The sequence below is a fragment of the Balaenoptera ricei genome, chromosome 5 (assembly GCF_028023285.1).
Source record: "Balaenoptera ricei isolate mBalRic1 chromosome 5, mBalRic1.hap2, whole genome shotgun sequence".
Taxonomy (NCBI): Eukaryota; Metazoa; Chordata; class Mammalia; order Artiodactyla; family Balaenopteridae; genus Balaenoptera; species Balaenoptera ricei.
In genome coordinates, this window is record NC_082643.1 from 40638735 (window position 1) to 40664299 (window position 25565).

Consider the following 25565-nt stretch of genomic DNA (forward strand, 5'->3'; position numbering starts at 1 on the left):
AGAGACCTAACCCACTCCTAAGTGTCCATTTCTCTGCTTGGCTCTGCATGAACACAATATAGATGGTTCTGGGTTGCCTCCTGACAGGCTTACCAAGCTTGGTGTAGACATTGGCTTGTTCTCGGGCATAAAACAAGAATTGGTGGCAGCAGGTCCTCATGCTGACCTCTGATGACCTCCAGCAAGGTTCTACCTTCAGAGCTGCTTTTAGGGGGGTTTGCCTCAGGCAGTTTATACTTCCTGCAAATAGTTAGATTTCATTTTACATTTGTATTCAACTTGTTTTTAATACAGCAAAGATGCCTGGAGCATTTTGTCATGGAAAATAATTTGCTAATCCAAAAATAAACAATGCATAGCTAGTATCCCTCTTTGTCCCACAATACACTTCTTGCTTTCTGTGAGAAGGGGTGTGGCATCTGCTGTTTGGAGCTTCAGTTTCATGGAACTATATTTTCCTTGTCTGGTTTTGCCAACAAAACATGTGTCCATGTGGTTAAGGCACACAGAGGGGCCCCAGGCCATTGCAGTCAGAGGCTGACCTCAGACTCTGTCTTCAGCCTTCCGGACAAGCTCTTTACTACATTTTATTGCTGAATTCCCAGACCTCACTACAAGACCTAGGGTGAGGCATCACAAAAAGAAAGTGACAGCTCCCTTGAATTATTTTGGGTTCAGAAGTGAGTTTCCACATGTTTCATGAGACAAATCAGGTGCTTAATATCATTATTTTTACAGGTGTTTCATTATTGGCTTTAGACACAAATTCTAATAGAAATAGAGAGAAGAAAAAGTGAGACTAATTCCAAAGCTCTCTTGAAATTATCCTTAGTCCCTCCTGACATTTCCTTAACTGGCCTTTTGTTTTAATGTCTTCAACAGAAAAGTTTTCCTAATGCTGTGAGGTGTGGCTTTGGCTTAGCTGCCTTTGTTTTTTCCAGAGTTAGCCTTTGTCTCTGCAGAACATTGCATCCTAGCTTTTGGAAATCCCCACTGAACTTGGAGAAATTATGCCTTGCCATCCAACCTCTCTCCTGGAACACAATGTGATTTCTGACGGCATACCAGTTGCTCCACTTGACAGTGTTTGCTTGTCTCATTTCACTTGAATATTCACTGGTGAGTAAGAACAGAAGTGGAAAGCCTTACTTACCACAGTTTATTATACGTTTCATGCCCATGATAATTACTTTTATAATGCCACTCGTGAATAAATTGATCAGATTAGGATGAATCACCTGACTGGCCAACAGCTATTGGAATGATCCTCCATGTGTGACTTGGAATTATTACAAAACGTGGCAGGATAGACCTGCCCAGCCATCGCGGCAGATGTTCATTTGTAATGCTGCCTTAAGGAATAAGGAGATGAGAGCAAATTGTTCCAGCAGCTCAGCCTGCCCTGCCAACAGTTCGGAGGAGGAGTTGCCAGTGGGGCTGGAGGTCTATGGGAACCTGGAACTTGTTTTCACAGTGGTGTCAGCCGTGATGATCGGCCTGCTCATGTTCTCCTTGGGCTGCTCTGTGGAGATCCGGAGGCTCTGGTCGCACATCAGGAGACCCTGGGGCATTGCTGTGGGACTGCTCTGCCAGTTTGGGCTCATGCCTCTTACTGCCTATCTCCTGGTCATCAACTTCTCTCTGAAGCCAGTCCAAGCTATGGCTATCCTCATCATGGGGTGCTGCCCAGGGGGAACCATCTCGAACATTTTCACCTACTGGGTTGATGGAGATATGGATCTCAGGTAAGTTACACTAGGGAAGCTCAGCTGTCTTCCCCTGATAGCACTCTGCCAGGGATGGGGGTGGGGATGGGGGGGACTGACACCTTCGTGTTAAAAACTCTGCCAATCTAGGTAGACATTCCATTGGGAAACATTTTATACAGACTTGTTCAGTCCCAGAAGGACTTTCCTTTCTGAACTTAAAATTTACTTTGCTGTGATTGTCCTCTGTTTTACTGGCAACTACTTTTCTGAGTAGAGGGGTTGGATTCATATGCAACAGTGAAAGCAGGTCTCCTTCCTCACGGCCCTTCCTAGGCGTGAACTCATTCTCACCCACACTGACGGCTTTAACAACAGTCCTGGTTTCACAGTCTCCCAGGACATAGGTTCAGAATCCCAGGAAGCTAAGGATACTGGTTGGTAGCTATTGTAGTGGTGGTGGTGGCAGCGGCATAACCAGAATGAGGGCCTCATGGCTCTAATCAGCAAGTGATGCCCGAGCATCTACTTTATGAGATCAGTATTTTGGGGGACTGGATAAGGGAGCTTTAGGGGTATGTGATTGATAGATGTATCCTGTTTTAAGTGGCTATTGAGTTGACTTGGGGAGAAACACAAAGACTTATGACTAAAACTGTTCTTTCTTGTTGTTTTGCAGATGTTTAACATTCATTACTAGAATCCCATTCCTTTCATTTAAGCCAGTGACCTTATTTCCAATTATGGTGTAGATAAACACCCCGGGAAGCATTAAGCTTTATCATTCATTTACATTTTAATGAGATTGAATTAATCACATGTATTTTGGAGTACTTGTTTTGATGGGGAAAAGAACATTTGAGGAAAAAATAGAGGAGTCACAATTGGAGAAAATGACAGGGCTAAAACAGTGGTCTTTCTAGAATCTTTGCTTACTTCTGAACAAACTGTTTCACCTTTTGCCCAGGGAAAGAACTACTTATAAATTTAAATCTCTGTTCGATGTGTATGTCATTTAGTTGAGATTTATTATACAATGAATGAATCAGAGGTGCTGACCGTGCTGGGAGTTGACATTAGTGAGTCAGCTGCAGGTATGGGTTTCTAGTTTCCTGCATGTGCTGAATGTTTAGCATATGGAACTTATTTCACCTATAAATTTTAATGGGTTCATGCCAAACAGACCAATAATTAATTTTCATATGGCTATGTTTCTAGTTACCCACTTATCAAAGATTTGAAATGAATCACTTGCATCGCTAATTTAAAAAACCCCCTAGGGAAAATGGCGGGGGGTGGGGGGGTGGTGGTGTGATGAATTGGGAGATTGGGATTGACATGTATACACTAATATGTATAAAATGGATAACTAATAAGAACCTGCTGTATAAAAAAATAAATAAAATTAAATTAAAAAAAACCCCTAACGTGCACTGCTAATTCAAATTCAATGAAGTTGACCATTAACGTAATAATTGGGTACTGAAAAATATTCTTTACACAAAGTCCATATAACAGTGATAAATTCCAGGGCCTGAAAGTTTTTGGAAAGAAAAAGGAAACACAGTTATTAAGTACCCTGACAGGCATGGGGTCTATGCTTTCATGTATTTCCTTTCCCTTCTTTCTTGGCTCTCAAAATAACCTTGTAAATGGCCTTTTTTTATTCTGAATTTTACAGCTGAGAAAATTGTGTCTCAGATTGGTTAAGTATGTTGCCAAATGCTACAAATGAGTATGGCAGAACGCAGATTTAAAAGCACATCTGTTTCTCATCAGTCTGCAATTTAGGCGCTTTCTTCAATGCCATTTATTAACACAACTAGATCTTCTGAGCAGGAACATAAATCTTTAAGCAGTGTTCTCAAGCACCTCTGTTCTGGGAAAGAGAACATTTATTACCTTCATCTCTTATTAGCCAAAATTATAATAAAAACACCAATTAATAGGAAGTCTATAAAAGATAAAGCTCGTTTTACTTCCCTTAATTAGCTTTTAACTTTGGTCTAATTATTTAACCAATAAGCTTCATTTATAAAACAGGTTAAAATTACCTATTCCCCACAAAGATGTATTTTAAGGAGGAAATATGTATGCAGGATGCCAGGCACATAGTAGGTATGTAGTAAATATTAGCTACTTTCCCATTTTTCTTATAAAATTTTGATTTTGAGCCTCACAAACAAAAAACAAAACAAAAAAAACAAGCATAAAATTTAAATTCTAAGAAATGAAATTTTAAAATGGGGACTAAATATTAGATTTTCAAAAGCTTATAGATACAAGAGTAATAAATCTTAATTCTCAGTAAAAATTGCAAATAGGAAATTCAGTATTATCAAGTGAAATAATATCCAAGTTCATTTTGTTTTTCTTACTTGATTACCAACAAAAATAACTTTTAAGCAAAACTCACTAGGCAGTCATTGATAGAAATTTTGTTTTTCATACTGGATAAAATCCAAGAGCATTTAGTACAACATCTTCATTTTACAAATGAGGAAATTTAGATTTAGTGCTCTTGAGATGAGCGCTAAACCTAAATGTGTTTCTCATGTCTTAACTCCGTGCTTCATTCAATTTACTTGCAGTTCGCCATGCGTTCACACCAAACAAGGAGTTTCAGAATCAACATGTTTGAACCAGTTTCTGCATTCTGAGTATCTGATGCTGACACCAGTCATCCAGTCACCTGGGCTCATCGTCTTAGCAGTCCCTCCCCGCCCCGTGACTCCCCTTCATGCTTCACTTTCTTTAGTCAGTCCTCTGCCTACTACTGTAGCCCACCCTCTTGATGTCACCCATAGCTATTGCTTCCTATCTGTCCACTGCCATCACCTCAGGTTAGGCACCACAATTTCTTTCTTGGCCAATTGCAGTATCTTCACAATGTCCTCTCTACCTTCAGTCTTTCCTTCATGGTTTTGTAGTAAGTGGATAAGGCAGGCTCTGGGGTCAGACTGCCTGTCTTTATATCCTGACTTGGGACCTCTTTCTGTACCTGGAAATCATAGTACTTCCTTTATGGTGTTGTGAGGAGAAAAGGAACATATTATACATGTAAAGGCTTCTCAACACCTGTTAAATTGGGTAGAAACTAAGACGGGTCTAACTGACTCCTGCAGGTTTATTTACCATTAACCACTTAAGCATAACTGGTCTTTGGTCAAAATGGACTATTAACTGTTTTGTTTTGTTTTTTAAAGACTTTATATTTATTTATTTAGGCTGCGCTGGGTCTTAGTTGCGGCACGCGGGATCTTCGTTGCAGCATGTGGGATCTAGTTCGCTGACCAGGGATTGAACCCCGGCCCCCTGCATTGGGAGCACAGAGTCTTACCCACTGGACCACCAGGGAAGTCCCTATTAACTGTTCTTTAAACATACCCGGCACTTTTCCAACTTTCTTTTGCCCATTGTCTTCACAGCCTGCAACGACAACTGGCCTGATCTGTCTCCTCCAATCATCCATTATAACTGTTCTGGAAAACAGTTGGCCTACACGTATGAAGAGCCTTAAAATTATCTTGCCCCTGGACTGAGCTCTGCTGATCTTGGCAGGGCTCTCTCACATGTCTGGGGACTGGCTAAATGTGGACTGATCTTGGATGGCCTCAGGTGGGACAATTGGGCTCTCCTCCCTGTGGCCTCTCATTCTCCAGCAGGCTAGCCTAGACCTAACCACATGACAGTGTCTGGGAACCTTACAAGGTCTCTTGAGGCCTGAGCTTGAAAGCAGTTCATCATCACTTCCACCACATTCCAGTGGCTAATGCAGATTGCAAGGCTAGCCCAGATACAAGGACTGGAGAAGTAGATTCTGCCTCTCAATGGGGTGAGCTGCAAAGTCATAGTGCAGAGGGCATGGAAAAGAGGGGGAGAAAGAACTGGGGACATTTTTGCAATCTACTATACTAAGGATGGACAGAATTCTTGCCTTGGACAGTAGGACATGAAAACTGAGATCTGGCAGTACAGTGTCATAGTTAAGTGCACCAGTCTGGAACCAGAAAGTAGATCCATCCCTTACTAACTGGGTCATCTTGGCAGGTTATGTAAATTCTCTATGCTTTAGTTTCCTCACTTCTAAAATAGGGAGAAACATAAGTTACCTCATGGATTGTTGTAAGGATTGAATGAGTTAATATATATAAAGTGCTTAGAGTCTTACTGGCACAAAATGCTGTATGAGTTATTATTATTATTATATTGGTCAGGCAAAAGAGCACTGTGTCAGGGGCCTGTGTTTTAGTCTCTGCTCAAGGAGCCATGTGTCTTTGAACATACCTTTCTGGACCTGTTTCCTCATTTGTAAAATCATTGGGTTAGACTTTCTGAGGTCCCTTTTTCTTTTTCTTTTCCATTATGGTTTATTACAGGTTATTGAATATAGTTCCCTGTGCTATACAGTAGGACCTTATTGTTTATCCATTCTACATGTAATAGTTTGCATCTGCTAATCCCAAACTCCCAATCCATCCCTCCCCTGCCTGCTTCCGCCTTGCAATCACAAGTGTGTTCTCTATGTTTGTGAGTCTGTTTCTGTTTTGTAGATAAGTTCATTTGTGTCATGTGTCTTTTTTCTATTGTGGTAAAATATACATAACATAGCATTTACCATTTTAACATTTTTAAGTGTACAGTTCAGTGGCATTAAGTACATTCACATTGTTGTACAATCATCACCACCATCCACCTCTAGAACTTTTTCAACTTCCCAAATTGAAACTCTGTATTCATTAAACAATAATTCCTCCTTCCCTTTAGGCCCTGGCAACCACCATTCTACTTTCTGTTTCTATGAATTTGACTACTTTAGGTATCTCGTATTAGTGAAGTCATAAAATATTTGTCCTTTTGTGTCTGGCCTATTTCACTTAGCATAATGTCTTCAAAGTGCAGCTATGTTGTAGCTTGTGTCAGAATTTCCTTTCTTTTTAAGGCTGAATAATAATCTATTGTATGCATATAAGACATTTATTTATCCATTTATCCATTGATGGACACTTGGGTTGCTTCTTCCTTTTGGCTATTGTAAATAATGCTTCCATGAACGTGGGTGTGCAAATATCTGTTGGAGTCCTTGCTTTCAGTTCTTTTGGGTATAAACCAGAAATGGATCTGAGGCTCTTTTAAGTTTTAAGTATTTTGTGACAATAGAAAAAGAAAAGCAAATTATAAAGTCTAATCATCCCCCTCTCCCACCCCAGTTTTTAGTGTTTCTCTGGAAACTGACAGAGATGCCCCTCCTCTGTCACATAGCACTAAATATGCAATGCTTTCTTGTCATCTATCAGCGGACACTGCAGTAGCTGGGCTACTTTCAGCCTCACTAGGTCTCTGAGCTCCTCCAGGGCTTGTTCCTCTGCGTGCTTAGAGCCAGCCTGGTGGTGGCAGGGGCTTGATAGATGAGGGTGAATGACTGAAGGAAAGTTTCTGATTGCTCGTGTGTGTTACAAAAACTTCTCTTGAAATGCAATCAGTTTATTGTTACAACTCAGGACAGTTCCCACTGTCTTTAGTTTGATAACTTTTTTTTTTTGGCCATACCATGTGGCTTGTGGGATCTCAGTTCCCTGACCATGGATTGAACCCTGTCCCCAGCATTGAAAGCCTGGAATCCTAACCACTAGGCCACCAGGGAACTCTAGTTTGATAACTTTTGATATACGAGGTCTACTCTTTCGTGAGGAGGTGTTTGTGTCCTCAGCGGCAGAGAAAGGATTCTGACCACTGGTGGTGGTAGAGCCTCAGGGATTCAGTGGCCAATTTTGACTTTTGAACTTTAAAGGAGCTCCTGATCCTTCAGCAGAAACCCTGAAAATAGGACTTCAGATTCTTCAGATCTGTCTGACAGGGCCTGGTAGAGAACTGAAGATCATCTTGAGAGACAGAACTTAGATTGAATCCATGTGACTTAGTGTGTTTCTATAATGCTATGTACCTTAATTTCCTTGTCTGTAAAATGAAAATAATACCTACCCATAGGGTTGTTTTATAGACGAAAAGAGAAAATGTATGTAATGAGGCCTGATACTTAGCAGGTGATGCTCAATCAATGCTGGTTACCATTCTTGAGAAGCAGCGGACGGGAGTAACATTTATATTTGGGGATGGAAAACCTGGCCTTGAACTCTTCTCTGGGGCCAAGTCTGTTGATCTGATCTTATAGCATATTCCATGTCCATCTGACTACCTAGATAATTTAAAAGTTTTTTTTCAGTGGGGAAGCAAGCGTGTACTTTCATAGTTTTTTGAGTGTCAGAGTTCCTGAGTTTATTGGTTTCAAACTAAAACAACGTGTATAATTTAAACCCCAATTGCAAAAGGGTATACTCATCGACACTACATTTTAATATAATGCATATATATGTAATTTCCATGTTTTAAAGGAGGTTCAGGATTTACCTGTTTTTCCAGACTTGCTGAATCTGTCCCATTATTCTCTGTAATAGTTTGCAGATGGTGATGCCATTCTTCTTAGTGCAAGTGGAATCTTGTTATACTGAAATCAGATTTTGCCAACAATTTCCATATATGTGAACAGCCAAGAGACCCAGTTGACCACATCCTCTGTTTATGCTACATTGGAAGTTCATGGCAGTAAAACAAAAGGTGTGACTATCCAATGCATTCAGACACGTTCACTTGTGCTTTTTCCAGCTTGGCAGAGCACCAGGGTCATCTGTTGCCTTCCTTGACCATTACTGTGAACATTATGGGTGTGAAGTTGTATAAAGGGTGGAAGTACTAGCCTATGTAATCAAGGATATAGAATCAGTCTGATATAATCTCACACTTTGCTTCCCACAGTCATGAATCTTACCTTTCTGGTGTTTGAGCCATAGCCATAGAGGAGGAAAATGCTCTGCTAGTTCTCCAGAAGTTCAAGATCAAAGTGATGTAATATGGAATTCCTTTCAGGATGTGGTGATATGAAGAGCCAGGAATATAGCACTATCATAGACTAGGAATTTGGAAAAATGTTCCAGACACACACTTTTCATGAATACAAAGGTTTCAGAGCTGTGGCAAGCTGCTTTTCTTCCTTAATCTGCTCTCTAGTTAGGAAGAAGAACTTTGCTCAAAGTAAGCATTCTTAATAGGATAAGATAATTTAAAATCTCATATGGAGTAAAATATATGCAAGAACTGCTCAGAAAAGTTTGAAAAGAAAGACTTATGTGGAAGTGTCTGCTCTGTCGTATACAAAAATACACTATGAAAACACCGTAATTAAAACGGTCTGTTATTGAGCTCCATGAGCTGCTTGTAAATCTTGGAGATTAATCCTTTGTCAGTTGCTTCATTTGCAAATATTTTCTCCCATTCTGAGGGTTGTCTTTTGGTCTTGTTTATGGTTTCCTTTGCTGTGCAAAAGCTTTTAAGTTTCATTAGGTCCCATTTGTTTATTTGTGTTTTTATTTCCATTTCTCTAGGAGTTGGGTCAAAAAGGATCTTGCTGTGATTTATGTCATAGAGTGTTCTGCTTATGTTTTCCTCTAAGAGTTTGATAGTGTCTGGCCTTACATTTAGGTCTTTAATCCATTTTGAGTTTATTTTTGTGTGTGGTGTTAGGGAGTGTTCTAATTTCAACCCAATCCAAAAATGGGCAGAAGACCTAAATAGACATTTCTCCGAAGAAGATATACAGATTGCCAACAGACACATGAAAGAATGCTCAACATCATTAATCATTAGAGAAATGTAAATCAAAACTACAATGAGATATCATCTCACACCGGTCAGAATGGTCATCATCAAAAAATCTAGAAACAATAAATGCTGGAGAGGGTGTGGAGAAAAGGGAACACTCTTGCACTGTTGGTGGGAATGTAAATTGATACAGCCACTATGGAGAACAGTATGGAGGTTCCTTAAAAAAACTAAAAATAGAACTACCATATGACCCAGCAATCCCACTACTGGGCATATACCCTGAGAAAACCATAATTCAAAAAGAGTCATGTACCAAAATGTTCATTGCAGCTCTATTTACAATAGCCAGGACATGGAAGCAACCTAAGTGTCCATCATCGGATGAATGGATAAAGAAGATGTGGCACATATATACAATGGAATATTACTCAGCCATAAAAAGAAACGAAATGGAGGTATTTGTAGTGAGTTGGATGGAGTTAGAGTCTGTCATACAGAGTGAAGTAAGTCAGAAAGAGAAAAACAAATACAGTATGCTAACACATATATATGGAATCTAAGGAAAAAAAAAAAAAAGGTCATGAAGAACCTAGTGGCAAGACGGGAATAAAGACACAGACCTACTAAAGAATGGACTTGAGGATATGGGGAGGGGGAGGGGTAAGATGTGACAGGGTGAGAGAGTGGCATGGACATATATACACTACCAAATGTAAAATAGATAGCTAGTGGGAAGCAGCTGCATAGCACAGGGAGATCAGCTCGGTGCTTTGTGACCACCTAGAGGGGTGGGATAGGGAGGGTGAGAGGGAGGGAGACGCAAGAGGGAAGAGATATGGGAACATATGTATATGTATAACTGATTCACTTTGTTATAAAGCAGAAACTAACACACCATTGTAAAGCAATTATACTCCAATAAAGATGTTAAAAAAACCCCCAAAACACAGTCTGATATTTGCTTAGGAAAAAAGGACATTTTGAACACACTTGAACATATATATAATATATAATGAAGTTGGCACTTCAGTTTAGTGAAAAATTGTTTATTTGGAAAATTCAACACACTTGCCTCTCAATATAGAAGACAATAGATTAGTTTCATACCTTATACAATATAAAATATAAATTTTAGATATGTTAAAGATATAAATGTAAAACATAAACCTATGAAAAAGTAAAAAGTGTGGGCAATATTTGAATAACCTCAGGAGACAGGGAAATCTTTAACGAGGCAAGGAACTCAGAAGCCAGAAAAAAAAAAGGACAGGTGGACAGATTTGACTATCTCAGTGTTATTTATTATGGCAAAAGTCATAAGCATAGTAAAAATATAAAATAACCTTGGCAAAAATATTTGTATTACATTTGATGATATGTACCCTAATTTTAAAGTAGCTCCTACAGGTTGAGAAAAGAAAAATCAGACAAGAAAGGCTGTTGAGAGGTGGTATCCAAGAGGTTAATAAACCTGAAAGAAAGCACAACCTTGTAGAGAGTCAGGTGTATAACAAAAGAAGAGTGAGATGCAGTTTTCAATGTTCTCATGAGAATTAAAAGGGATTGGCCTCCAGTGCAGGCAAGATTGTGAAATGCAACAGGCTTTTTTGAAAATAATCTGGAAGCATCTATTAAAATAAAAAACATAAACTTTTGACACTTTGGATTCCACTTTGGAGAATCCATTTTACAGAAAGAGAAGATTTCAAGTGAAATATGTGTAAGAATGTTTATTAATACATTGCTTATAATGGAAGAAAACTCAAACAATTTTTTCAGCATTAATGGAGTGATTGAAGAAATTATGGCATATTTATGTTGTACTCTGCAGTTCTTTAAAAGAAAATGAGTTTGTTATATCTGTTGCCCTGAAAAATGCCTATTATATTAAGTGGAGAAAAAAACAAAAGCAACCAAGCTGCAGAGTAAGTTGTACTGTGAGATTGCTTTAAAAAGAAAACAAAACAGCAAAGCCTCTGTTCTCTGAACAGCAGCTATGAAACAGGATTGTTTAAATGAAAACAAAGAGGAGAAGGGATATATACAAATACTTGTGAATTACCTAAGTCGGGTTTTCTGAAAGGGTCACCAATTAGTTAAATATTTGACAGTGCATCTTTGGACTGGATTCCCAGATGGGCGATTGTTGGGTCAAAGAGTAAACACATGTGTAATTTTGCTAGATATTACCAAACTCCCTCCAGGGGTTGTGCCATTTTGCATTTAAAAAAAATAAATTTATTTATTTATTTTAGGCTGCGTTGGGTCTTCGTTGCTGCACGCAGGCTTTCTCTAGTTGTGGCGAGTGGGGGCCACACTTCTTTGCGGTGTGCGAGCTTCTCATTGCGGTGGCTTCTCTTTTATTTATTTATTTATTTATTTATTTATTTATTTATTTATTTATTTATTTATTTATTTATTTATTTATTTATTTATTTATGGCTGTGTTGGGTCTTCCTTTCTGTGTGAGGGCTTTCTCTAGTTGCGGCAAGTGGGGGCCACTCTTCATCGCGGTGCGCAGGCCTCTCACTATTGTGGCCTCTCCCGTTGCGGAGCACAGGCTCCAGACACGCAGGCTCAGCAATTGTGGCTCACGGGCTTAGTCACTCCGCGGCATGTGGGATCCTCCCAGACCAGGGCTCGAACCCGTGTCCCCTGCATTGGCAGGCAGATTCTCAACCACTGCGCCACCAGGGAAGCCCTGCGGTGGCTTCTCTTGTTGCGGAGCACGGGCTCTATGTGCGCGGGCTCTAGAGTGCAGGCTCAGTAGTTGTGGCTCACAGGCTTAGTTGCTCCGCAGCATGTGGGATCTTTCCGGACCAGGGCTTGAACCCGTGTCCCCTGCATTGGTAGGCAGATTCTTAACCACTGCGCCACCAGGGAAGTACTCATTTCACCAGCAGTGATTGAGAGTACAGAAGGAGTATTTTTGATATCATTGAAGTATAATGGTTGCTGCTTTGCTGGGAATATAAACATTCTTCTGATAGAAAATGTCAAAGTTATCACAGACAGATTATTTTATAGACAGGGTAATTAGATGGAAACATTGGTGATTCATATTATGAGGAAGAATGATGTATAACTTGCAGGCCTGATCAATTGCTGGAGGACCCTTGCTATCTCTGCAGCAGACCTTAGTCCTACAAAGGGTCTCCTTCCCCTCCTCGCTGGGCTGGGAGGTAGTGAGCCTCAGTCTCTAGGCCATTTGTACCATTAACACAGGCTGGGCATATACTATGTGCAAGGCAGTCTGCTGTGAGAATTTAAACTATGAATATTAAAACATTCCAAGACTCTTGAAGCCTCGTGTTGAAGGGAATGAACTCTGGCTTTACCCCTGGGTTGTGTTGTATAATGTTCCCTGTGCCTCACCTCATCTGTAGAGCAACATTAATTGTGTCTATAAACAGTTTGTATGTGCTTAAACAGATTGTGTAATTTTTCCCAGTGATTTAAACATAAAGTATTTTGTTGGCCTGAAGAATATCTCATTTCCATTTACCTTATTTCCCCTAATTTTTCTGATTGATTTTGTTGCTGGTTTTATCACCCAGATAGGGACAAAATCCTATAAAGACAGAAAATAGATTCCTGGTTGTCAGGGGCTGGGGGGAGAAGGGAATGGGGAGGGACTGCTAATGGGGTGGAGCTTCTTTTTGGGGTGATGAAAATATTCTGGAAATAGAATAGTACAGTCACATATACTAAAGATACTTTAAAATGAATAAATTTTATGGTCTATGAATTATATATCAATAAAGAAGAACTGTATAAGGAAAAAAATGAATCCTTACAGAGACTAGCAGAATGTTTAGGACAAGTAAATGCTCATAAAATATGAGTTAATTGATAGATGGCAAGAACTGCAGGAAATCTTTTTCTAGACCACAAATATAGTCATCATTTGTTGAATAATAAAACAGGAGGCAGTTTCAAGTAACTTACCCTACATAATCTCTAAGAAGTTGTACCCCAGGAGTTGTTTTTGGTAAGGACTAAATTCTTCATTTCAAACTTTCCCTCTTAACCATCTACTTTAATTTTACTTTCAGCATCAGTATGACAACTTGTTCCACAGTGGTTGCCCTGGGAATGATGCCACTCTGCCTTTATCTCTACACCTTGTCCTGGAATCTTGAGCAGAATCTCACCATTCCATATCAGAACATAGGTCTGTATTGGGCTTGTGACATGAAATAGTAATAGTAATGGTGATGGTAATAATAATAGCTGTTGTTTACTATGTGTCTCCTTTATACAGGTGTTTATAAATATATTATCTAATTTAATTCTCCAAATAACCCTACAGTATAGATTCTATTACCAGTCCCATATCCTGTATTTTCAGAATTAGGGCAGTGAAGTAACTCGACCTAGGTCATGCAGCTGGTAAGTGCAGACTGGAATTCTGACTCGCGAATCTGACTGCAAAGTCCAAGCTCTTAACCCCTACAACGGTTCACTTTTGAAAACAAAGCCAGAAAACTTACTTATTAAAAAAAACAAACAACCCTTATATAATTCACTAGAAAGCAGACTCATTATGACCCACAGGTGAACTGAATCACAGTGGCTCTAATGAGACCTTAGTTCCCTCAGCCCCACCTTTTATATCACCTGTGGCCTCGACTTCTTTACTGATCAACATAAATGATTCCTATTGAGTATTAAAGCATATCCACATGTCACAACCACACCCATATCTCTTTCATTATCTCCTTAAACTCTGAGAGCTCTGTGGACTCACTAGGCTTGGAAGAAAAACTTGGTGAGATGATATGTCTATTCTGGTTTGATCAGAGTCTTTGGAGAATTGGTAGAAACTATGATTCGTAAACTCCAAAGTGTCAATCTGGAGTCTCAAGTAATTACTTGGAGAGCTTACAACCCATGGCCCATAGTTCAGAACCATGAATAGAGCCATGTCCTGATAAGAGGTGAAGCCCATTGAATTTGTAAAATTTGAGTGAAATCTTAATTTAGAAATCATGATTTTATGTGCAACTTTTTTTTATCACTAAATTATTTAATATATTCTGTTTTAATAATATACTCTAAAAGGTACTTGTAAACAATTAAAGCCCCAAATATGAGCAACTCACATGACTTTGGAGCTAGTATTGCAAATGAGCAGATTTGGAAAGTGGCACTGGAAAATGTCAGTGTGTGGATCCTATTGGCAAGTAGACCTCTGCTCTGTTGAGCCTGTCTTTAGTCACTTGTGTTAATTAAAAGATGTATTTCTCTACCTGCCTTTGGGTTACCTGGCTACACTTGTAAATATGAGAACTTCCTTTGGTTTCTGTAACAAATGCTGTTTTTGTCTTGTAATAGATATTCTTTACCTTGTGAAGTAAATCACCCATTGGCTTCACATAGAGAAATAATAGCTATAGTTGTAGAGTGGTGACCCCATACATAGCAACCAAAGAATTTTGCAGACATAAAAGGGTCCTCCTGTTTTCTAATCTTTACATTTTCAGTTGTCTCTAAAATTCCGTGTGATTGTTGAGGGATTCTGAGAGAAATGAGAGACTGTTTGTGATGGCATTCAGTGGTATCATATACCCTTCAAAGATTGTCTTCTAAACATTGAAAAACATTTTTTTGGAGATGGATGCAGAAATAAAATGCATCTTTAATTAAAGCTTTTATCTAATTGAAATAGACATAAATTGTTGAGAAATGGGTGGTCAGGGTGAGAGGGGATACCATCTGACAGATTTTTCTTCTCTTCAGGAATTACCCTTGTGTGCCTGACCATTCCTGTGGCCTTTGGTGTCTATATGAATTATAGGTGGCCGAAACAATCCAAAATTATTCTTAAGGTAAGCAACTCCATGGGACAGTTAGCACATTTCAGAATCAGAGACTTCACAAATAGACCTCGGCAATGACCAGAACAAAGGGGCCAGTCAGACACGGCCCCACACCTAGCAATTTTCTTTACATGTCCTGCATTTTTGGATCCAGCCACCATATTTCCTCCACTCTAAGCCTTGCTTTGTCACTCCCATGGGCCCCTACACTGAGGCTTATGACACCGTGCAAAGCATGGAACTCGTGCTTTAGTGACGGAAAAGCTTAGGCCTGCGTGTGGCCAGAGAGCACCCATTTGTTCACAAGGCTTCACACAGGTGCTCTCAAGTGAGGGCTCTTCAAGTCTGCATGAAATGGGGCCCAATGTTTATGAGTGTGGCTGCTTTCCTGGAACAGCGGGATGAAGGGCTGTCTTTCAGAAGCATTCCTGGTTGAGCCTCTAAAGATGGAGTTTGTACACACGAACAAGGGCTGCTACCCACACGAGCAACTGTCAGCATGAAATCATCCAGAACGCACTGAGGAGTCTGGCCCTGGAATGATGGGAGCTGGAACCCTCTGCCTCCTCTTGACTTTCCAGAGTTGTCTTTTGTCTGCTGGGGAAACAAGCCAATGTCCTTGTTAAATGGCTTTTAAAATTACGTGGCTTACATAGCACAGGGAGATCAGCTCAGTGCTTTGTGACCACCTAGAGGGGTGGGATAGGGAAGGTGGGAGGGAGACGCAAGAAGGAAGAGATATGGGGGTATATGTATATGTATAGCTGATTCACTTTGTTATAAAGCAGAAACTAACACACCATTGTAAAGCAATTATACTCCAATAAAGATGTTAAAAAAAATAAATAAATAAAAGAGGGTTTTAAAGATGGAAAAAAAAAAGTTATGTGGCTTGAGAGGAGGTGTTATCAACAATGGTGTCCATCTCCTAGGGTGTTGTCCATTTTTCCGATTATGTATTGTTTTAGAAGATATATAATTATATACTGCTTTCATGAAGATTTAAAAAATGTTTTAGTTATTTTTTACATTTGTAAAGAAAGACACTTGGAGCTAATTGGAGGTTCGGCAAATAAATGTCAGTTCATTTTAGTTTGGGGTTTATGGTTTGGTTCAGTTTAAGCTCTTGATGTTTGGCTCTACCTGACAGAACATGCCACTCCATTTGCCTGTACGAATGGATGCCACTTCCCCAGTTTGGCATAAGACTGAACAACTCCCGCTAGTCCTCCAATGAGATGGAGAACGAGAAGAGGGGTTGACAAGCAGACGAATTAGCTGGGCACAGGGAGCTGGAGGAGGGCTTAGATGCTGTGCATCCGGATTGCACATGGTGACTTTACTGTTATTTCAGTAGGAGAAAATTTCCAGTGTGGCAGCGTGTGGTTATAATTTTGTTTACAAAACAGGAGGAGAGAGTATGATCATGGGAACCTCTTACTTTTCAAGTACTGTACCTTGGATTACTTTCTTAAAAGGGCATCTAACAAAAAAATAATGATTTTGGTGTTTCCAGATCCTCTACTAGGCCATCAGTGTCAGTGGAGAAATCAGATACATTTTCTGTATGTCTGTAAAGAGCAAATTAAAAACCATTTGGCTGGACTTCCCTGGTGCCTGCCAGTGCAGGGGACACGGGTTCGAGCCCTGGTCCGGGAAGATCCCACATGCTGCGGAGCAACTAAGCCCGTGCACCACAACTACTGAGCCCACGTGTGACAACTACTGAAGCCCGTGCACCTAGAGCCTGTGCTTTGCAACAAGAGAAGCCACCGCAATGAGAAGACCACGCACCGCAACGAAGAGTAGCCCCTGCTCACTGCAACTAGAGAAAAGCCCACGTGCAGCAACGAAGACCCAACACAGCCATAAATAAAATAAATAAACAAAAAAACAAACAAACAACCCCCCCCCCCAAAGAACTACCCAGCTGAGCCCAGCCCAAATAAAGAAACCAAAAAAAAACAAAAAACCATTTGGCTATTCCATAGGTGCCGTGGCAGAAAATATTTAATAATATGTATAAATAGTCTAGAGCACCTAAGTTAAAACTAGGACACTTTTATCATTATTTTGGGATGTCTTCCTTTTCTGTTCCTAGTCCTCTTCTAATTTTAGATCTGATTCATTTTCTGATTCAGTTGCTTTTGGTAAATTTTAAACATTGAAATCCCTTTCTTGGTAGAAAGTTGACGGAGGATTTTTTACAATCAGAGGCCTTTGTGTGTTCCAGCATCTTCCCATTAGGCAGAGGCCCAGTCTTTCCCTGTATTTGAGCAGTAAAAATGATCCCAGAACACATCTCTGGTACATTGGGTTGTTTTTATTTTGTTTCGGTTCCCCATGACCGTCTTCCTCCACACACTGAATCACTTCAAATCAAGGTTGATGCTGAATTGGGCGCATAGTTTGCTGTTTACATGATGTGAATGGGAGCTTGCCAAGATCCTGACTTTCCCCCACATATTCTGGGTCTTGCTTCCTCTCTATCTGTTTTAAAACTCAGACCACTGGGAAAAATTTTTGTTGATTTTTTTTTTTTGTTTCTATTAAACAACAAAAGCAAGAGACAGTATTCATTTGGGAGAAGATATCAGTATCTTCAATAGTATCTCATTTTACATTAATATTAGCTCAGGTTGTCTAATGAAGAATGGGTACATTTCATTTGGAGGAGAGAAGAACAGGGAGCAAAGCAGTCAAGAAGTCATTGGTGGTTGAAGGGGTGGTAGGGAGAGAGTGGTGGATGGTCAGGCAGGGCAGATCTCAGGCAAGAGGTTACCAGCGCGGGGCCTGCAAGGTTGTGTATAGAGGTGTTGGATGCTTATTATCAGATTTTTCACTTATTTCACAAATTTGTCCTATCCACGAAAAACTCCACTACCTAATCCTTTTGGCAGAATCCTCCACTTGAGAGGAAAAGATACTGATCATAAAATAAGAAGACAGATTTGTGTTGAGCTTCATCAAATCTAGCTCAGTCAAGTCACTTGACCACTTTGGACCTCAGGTTTCTTCTCTGTAAAATGAGATTGGATTCGATGGTCTCTAAGTCCTCTCTTTGTTCTAAAAGCTTCTACGTTCCAAGGCTTTTGGAGCAGTGATGGACTTTGCAAAAAGACTGTGATGTTTACCTGTACCTCTTTTATTGGTTTGCCTTAGGTTGGAGCCATTGTTGGTGGGGTCCTCCTTTTGGTGGTCGCAGTTGCTGGTGTGGTGCTGGCGAAAGGATCTTGGAATTCAGACATCATTCTTCTGACCATCAGCTTCATCTTTCCTTTGATTGGCCATGTCACAGGCTTTCTCCTGGCACTTCTTACCCACCAATCTTGGCAGAGGTACAGTTAAATTATCCATAAACTTTTATAAGGAGGACAAATTAAACACACTGCCACTGGCAGGTTTTGCCGCCTGGCTATGTCTGGAAGCACAAAGAGTTTTGACTTACAAGGTGGGTGGAACAGGACAACTCGTCCTAAAGAGAGAGAGTGGAAAGATCATAGTAATTCTTTACGTAAATGAAAGCCAAGGCCAAATTGATGGGAAGTTGTAATTTGTGAAATTAGGATTGGGGTATTAACACCACTTGTTGTAATCTAGATACACTTCTTATTCTAATAGTGAAATAGGATGAGTGAGATGGTTTCACTAAATATAGAGATCATTCTAGAGCATGAGCAAGATTTAAGGGATTAGGCATTTATCCACTGTGTCAAATTTTTAAAAAGTTCTAATTATAAAGGGCAAGAAGAGAAAGGAAAAGCTTGAGAAATATGATAGGAATTTATCTTAAATATTATCATTACAAGGTAGGGCATATAATATATAAATACTATAAAATATTAAAAATGATAATCCTCCATATTGCTATGCCTGTTGATGAGATGAGCATTAGTATACAGTGTTGGAGGGAACATAAATTGGCATAAACTCTCTGGAAGGCAATTAAGGCATATCAGTAGCTTTGTAAATATTTATAGCTATTAATTCAGTGATTTTACTCCTAGAAATCTGTCCTGAAGCTAGCACTATCAGATAAGCACACGAATATTGATGTGCAAGGATGTTAACTGCAGTGGTTTTTATAAATATAAAAATAGAAACAATTTAAATATCTGACAAAAGGGAGATATTTAATTCATGACTGTGTCTATGTGACGGAATATGATCCACTAGTTTTAATGCTTTTGGAAAATACTTGAAATTAAGTTAAAAAAGAACAGAAAACTATGCATTTTGATTGCCATTTTGTAGAAGAAAAAAATTTTATGCTTAGAAAAATACTGCAAGAAATATACCATAGACTAATACTGTTTAATTTTGAGTAGTGGGATTAAGAGTAATTTTAGTTTCTTAATATTTCCTTTATATATTTTCTAAGTTTTTCAATGAGTACATACTGCCTTTAAAATCAGAAAAGAATTATTGAAGAAAAATAAACCATGCAGTTGAATTCCCAAGGTGGCATTTGGGAAATTTTTAATGGCTTTACATTGTCCACTTGGGGAACATTTAGGGTGGTAACCAAGTACTTGGTGAGGCTCTGCCAAAGGTATCTCATTTCCTTCTTACTACAAGTCTGAGGGGCAGATACTCTGGGTATCTCATTCTACATTCTACAGATGAGCAAACCCTTCAGGGAACTTAAGTAACCTGACCAAGTTCATAGAGCCAGAATGTGGTGGACTTAAGATTTGGGCCTTAGGTCAGTACAGTCATATCTGCAGGGCATTGGTTCCAGAGCCCCCTGCAGATACCAGAATCCAAGGATGCTCAACTCCCTATTATAAAATGGCATAGTATTTGCATATAACCTATGTATATCTTCCATATACTTTAAATCATCTCTAGATTACTTATAATACCTAATGTAATGCTATATAAATAGTTGCCTGCATGGCAAATTTAAGTTTTGCTTTTTGGAACCTTGTAGAATTTTTCTTTTCCCAAATAATTTGATCTGAGGTTGGTTGATTCCGTGGATATAGAACCTGCGGATACAGAGGGACGACTGTAATTAGGAATGTAGACTGTTGAGGAGTTGAAATATAATTGGATCTGGAGAGAAGATATTCCTATGGCAAAGTGTAGTCAACAATCTTGTTTTTTCCACACCTGATGGCTTGAGAAAGATCAGGACTGAGATACTGCATTTGCCTTGTGAATGGTCCAGGTGTGAGGTCCAGCTGTGTAACTTAATCTTGTCAGGTTATGGACAGGGCTCTGAAAGAAGTGAGGGTGGTCTGGAGAAAGTGTAGCATGCAACAGGGTGACTAGAAATAAAATAAGAGCCACTGAATTTGCCCTGTACTAGTGACGATATTTTCACTCCCACATTCCACACCCTTGTTACCTCCACATACCAGTCCAGTCTGCAAAGAGAAGCCGGTTTATCAAACGTCTCTTTCCTCTCTTCTGCCATCTGTAAAAACCTCAAGACGCCCTTTGTATTCAATAAATTGGAGAAGATGAAACTGCCTAACCCAGCCTCCAAGGCCCTGCCTAGGTTTTTCTTCTTCTCCCTCCTGCTTTTTCTTTTTCAAGTGAGGTTTATTTTTCTTTTCTCTTCTTTTCTTTTTTTTTTGTGATTAGAAAATGAATAAAATATAGAAAAGTAGAAAGTAGAAAAAACTTATTACTAAACCATTTCACCAAAGAAACCGTTTTAGACATTTTGTTTTCATGTAGGGTTTTTATGTTTATTTTCAAGTGTTGTTTAGTTTATACTGTTTTGTATCTGACTCAACTTTCCATTCTCATCTCCTTCAATCCTCCACTCCCCGCAGGTTGGCTTAGAGCATAAGCAATGCTTACTGAATAGGCCAAGCTCATACGTGTCCCCAGAACTTTAATTTCAATCACTTCCCCACATTAAATGCCTCTTTCAATCTTTCCATTCTTTAGTTTCACCCTTCCTCTGTGAAGCCTTCTCTAACCATTTATGCCACTTTTCTGAATTTCTACAGCATCTCCCTGACCTTCGATCATACTTTGTCCTGTGCTGTTTCTACGTGTATATCTTGTCTTTTCACCCAGATTCTCAGGGCAGGGTTCGTAGGGCCCTATTCGGAGGTGCCTCTCAAGAGGCCACCTACAGAGTAGGCACTCAGCAAATAATTATTGAATGAGTAAACATTTTTAGTGGTCTCAGCTCATAGCTTGCACTTATCGCTATACGTAAAATTTAAAAATACTCCTTATTCCTTATTGCTAGTATGTAAAATTTTTCCATTGGTAGGTGCAGGACGATTTCCTTAGAAACTGGAGCTCAGAATATTCAGATGTGCATCACCATGTTGCACTTATCTTTCACTGCCGAGCAATTAGTCCAGATGCTTAGCTTCCCACTGGCCTATGGACTCTTCCAGCTGTTGGACGGGTTTCTCATTGTTGCAGGTAGGTAAAGCCCCCATTGAGTGGACTTGACTGAAAATTGTTCACCCAGCTTACTAACTCCTTTTTCAATCTGAATATACATGTGCTGCCCTTGTGATACATTTTTAGCCTGACATTTCTGGGGAAAATAAAATGTATAAACAAGATCCTTTGCCACAAGTGGAAGTGTCACAGAAAAATATTTTAAAAAACCTGTGAAAGTGAGCTTATAATTATAAACAAATAATCTTCACAGAAACAATGCACTATCAGAACTCTCCATGAACAATTATTTATCTCAAAAATGACGTTTGTTTTGTTTTATTAAGAGCCTTGAAAGTCTTCCAAATGTTATTTCACAGTACTTCTGTGACTAAGAATTGTGCTGAATGTCTGTGAAATGTTTTTTAACTATGAAGTATAATACATACAGATATTAAAATATATATATGCTTATCTATCCCTACAGCCAAAAATACATCATTTTGCAGGCAGTCATTATGTAGGTTCACAGAAGGTAAATTTAAAATATATAGATTGATAGATATGTACACAAACATATGTATATTTTAATCTTGGCCATTGTAAATTTTTTATTGTTGTCACAGAACGTAAGGCTCAATGATTACTGATATAACTAATTATATACTGATTACAGACAATTAATATAAGGAACACTTGGGGTTTAATTTTCCCACAAGATAAAGTCTAGCAGAATAAAACTCCTGGTCTTAGATCCAGGTTTTAATTCCTTCTCATGGTGAGACTGTGATGGAAGGAGTATGCTTGGCCCGTTCCCAGCTACCTCCCAGCACCCGGTGGGGGGGGGGTCACCTGACCCATAGTAAGCCCTCCACAGGAGTTGCTAGCTGACTGGATGGATGGATGGACAGACGGACAGATGGGCGGACAAGCTGTCAGTCACCTGATGAATGTCTCAATCGCAAAAGGTCCATTCCAGACAGAAATAACCATCTTGATACACTGAATTATTTTGCTCTGTAGTTCTTTCCTTTTTCCCCTTCTTTTTCCTGTGTGTTTATACATATATGATCCAAAGCAAACAAACCCCCAAAGTATTGACAAGTGCACAATGTCACCAGATTATAGTCTTTGCTAACGTGACTTTTAATACTGGTATGTTTTAACACCTAGCATATAAGATGTACAAGAGGACACTGAAGAACAAACACAGAATAAAGAACCCCGCTTTAAGGGTAGAAGCCTGCTTTAAGAAGAAATCCACTTCTCCCAAAGAGACCAGTGCTTTCTTGGAGGTGAATGAAGAAGCTGCTCTAACTCCTGGGCCATCAGGGCCCATGGCTCTCCACAGGGCTCTCATGCCAACTGGCCGGATCTCATGTGCGAAGTAGGGGTTTGCCGGCTTGACTGGTCCCTGTCTTCCTCAGCAGCAGTAAAGACAGCGCAGAGCTGATGAGTGAATCTCGTTGGCAGGGCTTATGGGAATGTTTGCGTGTCAACTGTTAACATATTTATATTTCTGTGTGGACTGTAATTTGCCATAGGATCCCCTTTTGAGAATATGCTCTGCCTATTTCAGGTTCTTTCTTTGGGGGTTTACACAACAGATTTACTAGTTGCTTTGTGTGTTCTTGTCTTCCCATACAGTGAAGTGATCCCCATTGTTATGTGAAGTCATCAAGCTGTGAATTTTAATCTCACAAGAGTTAGAACTCTGTGTAGAGGAGATGTCACCTCATACTGCAGGGCAAGGACAGAGTCTGGACCCACTTGACTTCTCGACTTTGGGCAAGTCCTTTGGGGCATTGGGGAGGAAGCATACAGCTCTTATAAAAATTGGGTCTTTTCTCAAATGAGTGTTGCTTTTTTAAGGGCTTGAAAATCTTTTTAGATTTATAGATGTAATCACGAGCCTAGAGGGAATTTAATGAACACTTGAAGTTAATATTTTTACTCCCGAGAGATAGGCACAATGTATATTCTTCTAATATACATTTATGCATTATGTCATTTTAAAAACATTGAGATCATTCCACATATACTGTTTCATAAGTCACTTCATGAAACATTGTGAAGCATCTTTACATGTCAGTCTATGTTGACCTACCTCATTCCTTAGAACAGTGGCTTCACAGAAGTATTCCAGTGCATGAAAGGCATGTAATTTATTTAACCGTCCCTTAGTCATGGACATTTAGATAGCTGTCAACTTGGCGTTACAGTGTTGCTACAAACACTTGTGCTTTCATGCAAGTGTTTCTGTAGGATCATTTTCTAGATTTGAAAATGTGCAACCAGGCTGATGGCACATTAAAATGTTGGGCGGCGAGCTCTCTGGCAACACTGTACAGCAGTGCCTGAGAGTGTCTGGTTTTCCACAGCCACACCAGTCTTAAGAATGATCATTCTGCTTTGTGGAAATACCTCATTTAAAATTGCATTGTTAAAATTATACAATGAAGTGAAGCAGAGTATTTTTCATGGATGCTTGCTTGTTCATGTACTTTGCCTGTTTTTTTTTTTTTTTTAAAGAAATGGCCTTTGATTGATTAATTAGTTAATTAATTAATTTTTTGGCTGCCTTGGGTCTTCGTTGCTGCGTGCGGGCTTTCTCTAGTTGTGGCAAGGGGGGCGCTGCTCTTCCTTACGGTGCGCGGGCTTCTCATGGCGGAGGCTTCTCTTGTTGCAGAGCACGGGCTCTAGGGCGCGTGGGCTTCAGTAGTTGTGGCTCGCAGGCTCAGTAGTTGTGGCTCGTGGGCTCCAGAGTGCAGGCTCAGTAGTTGTGGCACATGGGCTTAGTTGTTCCACGGCATGTGGGATCTTCCTGGACGAGGGCTCGAACCCATGTCCCCTGCATTGGCAGGCAGATTCTTAACCACTGTGCCACCAGGGAAGTCCCTTTGCCTGCTTTTCTATTGTATTTTTTCCCTTTTGACTGATAAATTTTAACACATTACAGACAGTGACCCTTTGTTTTATGTTTTGTCAATATTTTACCTACCCGTTTGTCTTTTTATTTTTGTATAATTTCTTTTGCTGTACAGAAGTTTTATATTTTTTATATATACCACTTTATTAGTCTTTTAAAAAATGTTTTTTGACCTTAATATCTGTCAAATGTTAGACTATTTATACTTTTGTGTGGATTGTGACTTGGAAAAGGACCCCTCTTTGAGAATGTATTTGGTTCCTTTTCAGGGAGTTCTTTTTGGGGGTTAATACACATATTTACTAGCTGCTGTGTATACTGTCAGTAGATTAAACCCATCCTCCTTCTCTATTCTGACATTATTAAAAATATGTCCCATATATTTTTCTATAACTTTGGACTAAATATGTACATGTTTATTCCATTTTGAATTTATTTTTCTCTATGGTGTGTTAAGAATCTAATTGTCCTAACATCATACATTGAATGATTCATCTTTTCTCTACTGATATGAAATGCCACCTTCATCACATAACTTCCTATATAATGTGTTTTTGTTGGACTCCATTTGGTTCCATTTTTTCTATTTGTAAATTTTGGAGTGTGAGAAAGTGTATTGTCTGAGATTTAGTGCTTTACAATTTTATTTTGTAAGTATACTCAAGAACTTGTGGGTTATATATATAATGACAATGATTATTATGGTATTTTCACAAGTAAGGACATTTTTGTGGTAGTACAGAAAGAGCCCCATTGGGTGTCACAAGTATATTTATATGGAAAAGAAGTACACACATGTGTGACATGATTGTTAATTCTCAACTGCTGCAGTGAACATAGTAGAATTATATGTTCAGAGAGCCCCAGTTCTAAAATAAGCATTACCATGAGTTTTAAAGGATCCACAAAAAAGGAATTTCTAAATTGTTCCTCTACATAGGCACCTAACATAAAATGGTAAATTCCAGTGCTCCATTCTGAAGTATTAACTGCATGGTCAGTATTTACCACAATCAGGACAGGTCTGGAGAGAAGTCTACCAAAAGCCATCCATTAAGACAGAAACAACACAAATCAATGTAAGGGTTTGAA

At 39.3% G+C, this 25565-nt stretch overlaps 1 protein-coding gene across 1 annotated transcript; it reads left to right on the top strand.

The window, feature by feature from the left end:
- Positions 1-1232: 1232 nt before the first annotated feature.
- SLC10A6 (solute carrier family 10 member 6) lies at positions 1233-24773 on the top strand. Its single transcript, XM_059923979.1, has 6 exons — positions 1233-1745; positions 13421-13539; positions 15108-15196; positions 18350-18525; positions 21426-21583; positions 22718-24773. Exons 1-6 carry the CDS (start codon positions 1333-1335, stop codon positions 22933-22935), a joined length of 1173 nt encoding a protein of 390 aa, XP_059779962.1. The 5' UTR covers positions 1233-1332; the 3' UTR covers positions 22936-24773.
- The last annotated feature ends 792 nt before the right edge of the window (positions 24774-25565 follow it).